This window comes from Alosa pseudoharengus, unplaced genomic scaffold, assembly GCF_046254945.1.
Source record: "Alosa pseudoharengus isolate Yale_2024_CS ecotype anadromous, Long Island Sound unplaced genomic scaffold, YU_APseudo_1.1 YU_APseudo_1.1_scf_2, whole genome shotgun sequence".
Lineage (NCBI taxonomy): Eukaryota > Metazoa > Chordata > Actinopteri > Clupeiformes > Clupeidae > Alosa > Alosa pseudoharengus.
The window spans coordinates 50,183,204-50,188,203 of NW_027468663.1; the positions used below are offsets into that span (position 1 = coordinate 50,183,204).

A 5,000-nucleotide genomic window follows, 5' to 3' on the forward strand; every position below is an offset into this window, starting at 1 on the left:
AGCATGAGGGAGAGACAGAAAAAGTGAGTGGGAGAGAGAGAGACAGAGACAGAGAAATTAAGGGGGAGAGAGAGAGAGAGAGAGAAAGAAAGAGAGAGAGAGAGTGATCCTGGGTTTGTTTGGTCACCTGGGCTTGTGGAATGTCGGTACACATTTATATCAGGCCCCTCCACAAAGCCTTCCCCCGAGGCTTTTTGCTGTAGGCTATGTGACGGCTAGAATCCCAGAGCGGCAGGAGGACCGCAAAGGAAATGGAGGACTCAGTGTGATGTATGTGAACCCTCGATATGGAGGCATGTGAATGAAGAAAATGGCCTTGGCAACAGCATAGAGCATGTCAGGACTGACACTGAGCATAAAGAACTGTCGTACCATAGAAACTGCCTCCTGCAAGTCTGTGTACAACCGTGTTGCTGAACACTGTGGAAGTCATTTCAAAGACTGATATCAAGGGAGCTTGTGTCAGCCATTGTGTTGCTCTCTCTCTCTCTCTCTCTCTCTCTCTCTCTCTCTCTCTCTCTCTCTCTCTCTCTCTCTCTCTCTCTCTCTCTCTCTCTCTCTCTCTCTCTCTCTGTCTCTCTGTCTCTCTCTCTCTCTCTCTCTGTGTCTCTCTCTCTCTCTCTCTCTCTCTCTGTCTCTCTGTCTCTCTCTCTCTCTCTCTGTCTCTCTCTCTCTCTCTCTCTCTCTCTGTGTATGTGTGCGTGTGTGTGGTTTATGACAAGAAGGATAATGACTGCTTACTGCATGTGTTTATGTTCTTCTAAAGATGGGTGTTTTTTTTACCGTGATGCCATTTTCCCAAAAGCTGTTTGGAACGATGACAGACAAATGTTTGACCTTCAGTTATCACCCAAGAAAAGACAGATCTTTTTTTTGGGGACATCTCTACCTGGCAGAAAAGCCATATTGCAGTGTCACATTTCATCCGTCACAAGATTTGTCCTCATGTTGCCCCCTGTGAAACTGTCTGCTTCTGTTACACAGCAGGACGTGACATCCACAGCACAGTAACTCAAAGTCCAGCAGCAGCAGCAGCAGCAGGGAAAGTGCCCTGGACTCCCACATCAGACACCCCTCCTCCTCCCGCAGTCCTCCTCCTCCTGACAGGAGGAGCTGTCTGCCGTAGCCATGGATCTTTTGGACAAATCTCCGATGGGCTTTCCATCCTCATCAGCTGAGCTGTATGCCCTCCCATCTGTGCTGTCTGGTGTTACCCCACCCCCACCCCTCACTTTAATATTCTAGAGCCAAATCTTCATCCAGCCAAGGTGGGATTCAAATCCCATGTTGTGCTGTCAAGCTTAAGGAAATTGCCAGAGTAATTGAAGTCGAAACTTAAAAGTCAATGAATTAGAGAGTTCAAGATGAGGCAAATGGCAGTAAGAGAACTGTGTGAGTAAAGGCTGGGTAATAACATAGTAACATAGAGTTCAACTCTATCCCAGGAATTTTTAAATTGAGTTTATATTGACAGCAGAATGTAGTGTTGAGCCGGAGAGTTAATCCCTGTCCAAAGGCCTCTATCTTGTTTGTATTTTATCTTATTATTTCCTGGCATTGGCCAGCAGCAGATGCATGCACACTCACCAAGGCTGCAGCTATGGTGGGTTTTTGAAATCTAATGAATTGCAGCGCATTCCGCCTCCAGCTTGAACCGTTAATACTGTGGAAATGGCCCATGTGTCTGGTAATCCACTACATTAGTTTATTGTTTTGTGCTGGTGCTGGTGTTTGTGATATGACCAAAAGAACCACATGTTTATGACGAAGGCATTAATGGATTGCGATTCATGAATTGGGGGCACATGAAACTGTGTTACATGAAATTTCACCAGTTCATTTCTATATGCAAAGAAATCACCCAGCTCCCAAGAAGCTGTGATGGCTGGAGTTTCTCCGTTGCTAACCATGTATTAAGATATTAAGGTTATTATTGCTTATGATTGCTAACCATGTATTAAGGTCGTTATTGCTTATGATTGCTAATCATGTATTAAGGTTGTTATTGCTTATGATTGCTAGCCATGTATTAAGGTTGTTATTGCTTATGATTGCTAGCCATGTTTTAAGGTTGTTATTGCTTATTAGCATGTATTAAGGTTGTTATTGCTTATGATTGTTAGCCATGTATTAAGGTTGTTATTGCTTATGATTGCTAACCATGTATTAAGGTTGTTATTGCTTATGGCTGCTAGCCATGTATTAAGGTTGTTATTGCTTATGATTGTTAGCCATGTGTTAAGGTTGTTATTGCTTATGACTGCTAACGGAGACACTCCTTTGTTTTTGCCTGTGTGCAGAGGAGAGCACATACGCGGAGAGCACTGGCAATGAGGGCAGTGTGTGTGACAGTGACTCAGCCTTCTACAAGCAGATCGAAGGTGAGTTGAACACATGGGCCCCCTCGGCCCTGCTCCAGTCCTGCTGCAGTCATGTGTCATCATGGCTGACTCAGTGGCCCATGAGTTTGTTGAATAAAGCTAACATTCTGTCAGACCAATCAGCTGCAAACATTTGCCAACATACACATGAACTTCTCAGCCTCAGACCTGGAATTTGTAGTGAACGTGAACACATTCTGTTCAGGCTTGCCACATATTGTGAGGATATTCAAAGAAATGGTTGAATATAATTTGTTGGTGAAGCTTTTTGACTCCATGAAAAAGAGCCTCATGCAATAGACTTTGCCTTCACCCATTTATTTTGATAAAGACCATTAGATCAATACTGGAGTGACATGGAGTATTAGCAAAGAGCATCATGTGATAAAATCAGTCAATCATCAGGAGACAAGGTTAGCTTACTTTAAACCTATGGACTCTTCTCAGGATTCTTAGTATTCTTAGGACTACTACAGTCAGGAATATGAAGAATGTTGTGTACAGGTTCAGAGCCTAAATTATTTCCTCTTGTTTAGCAAACAAGCAAATCCTTTACTTCCTCTCTGTTGGACTCAAACCCCTGAATGCAGACATGCACTATTATGCTTACATGGTGTAAGTTTCTACAGAAATGCAGTGGATTGGTTTTGTGCATGAGTTTTATTTTGTTGTAAAATAATAGACTTGTATATTGTGAAAACACAGGTGTAGTTTGCCGTGAGGCAAAGCAATTGACACATTCTTTAAATTAATCCTGTCTTCCAATAAATTTGTGTACATTAGGCACTCAATTCCTGTCAGTGAGCGGTGCTTGCACTGCCTCATCATTATGTAGATCAAATGGTGTTTTTATTCAACTGAAACATTTATACCTCTTCATGTCGGTTCTGTTTTGACTCAACACAACTGACCCCCCACCCCCACCCCATTCTCTGACCCAGAGCACAACATGGCAGACACGATCACTGTGGCGCTGCGGGTTGCAGAGGAGGCCATAGACGAGGCCATCACCAAGGCCGAGACGTACACGGACAGCCAAGTAAGACAGTCTCCCTCTTCCACAGATGGTTTTTCCCCAATGTTTTTTGTGCTGGTCAACGCAAAAATCTGCTGTAACAAAGAGCAAAGCTGGTAAAACCATATGTAATCCAAAGGCAATGATGAACATATGATGATATAAAAGGATATACAGTAATATGTGCAACGCAGTGTGCAGCAGTACAAATGGCCTGCTTTTGGTTAGCTCTTTTTTTCCTCATGCAATCTCTAGTTTCGTTAGAATATTAGAAACTCTGTGCACTGTGGTGTGAATGTCTCATATCCAGGTGAGAAGAGCTCCCATATTTGGATATTTGGAGGTGTAATACGAGTATGTTTTTCATTCTGGAGTTCTAAAAATACAGAGCCAGAGAGCCTGGCATTCACTGTTGCACTGCAAATGCACTGTTGATGGCCAGGTGGCCCTTGCGTGTTTCAAAGGAGCAGGCGTCCAGTAACATTGGGTCTGCTGTTCAAACCCAGAGAGGGCAGTCTTAAAGGATCAGGCATTCACACAGCTCAGGAAGTCTTCCGTTATGTTAGCTGTTAGGAGATGGACTATTATAGGGAAAAAAGGGCGCCGGATGATTGGTCAACCGAAAACAGACGGCCAGCGGTGATTGTGGAGATGGGGGCTGTAGGGGATGAGTGAACTTAAGAAGAGAGGCAGAGAGAGAGGGAGGGAGAGAGGGAGGGAGAGAGAAGGAGAGATAATGGTGGAAGATTTCAAAGAGTGTACGGAGTGATATGTTACACATGGATTTATTTGGCTGTGCCTCCAGTTGTGTTGATTATTTTATAAATGCACAATGCAAACTTATTCAGTTGCTAAAGACAAAACGTCATTATTTTTTAGGTAATGCTATGAATTAGCTTGCCATGATGACCAAGAGATAGTGATAGAAACGATCCTCTTTGGAGTTCTTTGTTAAGTATAGTGTGGTACGATAGAGGGATACATTCTCTGCTTTATGGAATGGTGCCTTGGGAATTATGGATACCTTAGATTGGAATGATTGTAACTACCAGTCATAAATCATCTAAACGTAGAATGCATTTTGACAGTGTTATTTGTCCAACCGCATCTGGCTCCTTGAGTTGCGGTCATTAAACAGCGGTAGTGATGTAAGGGTTGCAAGCTGTCAGGTCAGCGGGCAGATAGTGGTTCTGATGCTGACCGCCAGTAATTAGACCAGGCTATTTTCTTCATGACATCCATAGCCTTTATCAGTACGTGAATGACTTTCATGAGCTAAGATGAGCTTATCTGCCAAATCAGAGGCTTACAGCTGATCACCTCTGATAATGCCTCGGATGGAACTTGGAAAGCTCTTAAAAGCCTGTGACTTAGGACCTGATGGGAGCCGCAGTAGTTAATGGACTTACATCCAGATCAAACAGAAATCTCTTCACGTACATTTTCATAGTCCATTTTTCATTAACGTTTCTTTGAATATCAAAGGGACTCTGTAGCTTTTAGTTAGTCTTCTTGATTGCAAGTGAGATGGGTAGTTCCAGCTTGCTTGCCCTTGAATAGCCTATGTACTTAAACTGTAGGCGGCTAATTATAATTTACTGTGA

At 43.2% G+C, this 5,000-nt stretch overlaps 1 protein-coding gene across 2 annotated transcripts in view; it reads left to right on the forward strand.

Moving 5' to 3' along the window:
* myripa (myosin VIIA and Rab interacting protein a) overlaps positions 1 to 5,000 on the forward strand; it is a 34,657-nt gene that overhangs the window by 20,139 nt on the left and 9,518 nt on the right. For both annotated transcript variants that reach the window (XM_076296060.1, XM_076296059.1), the window contains exons 6-7: positions 2,301 to 2,381; positions 3,323 to 3,420. In XM_076296060.1, the coding sequence (XP_076152175.1) occupies positions 2,301 to 2,381; positions 3,323 to 3,420 (179 nt within the window). The remainder of the gene's footprint in view (positions 1 to 2,300; positions 2,382 to 3,322; positions 3,421 to 5,000) is intronic.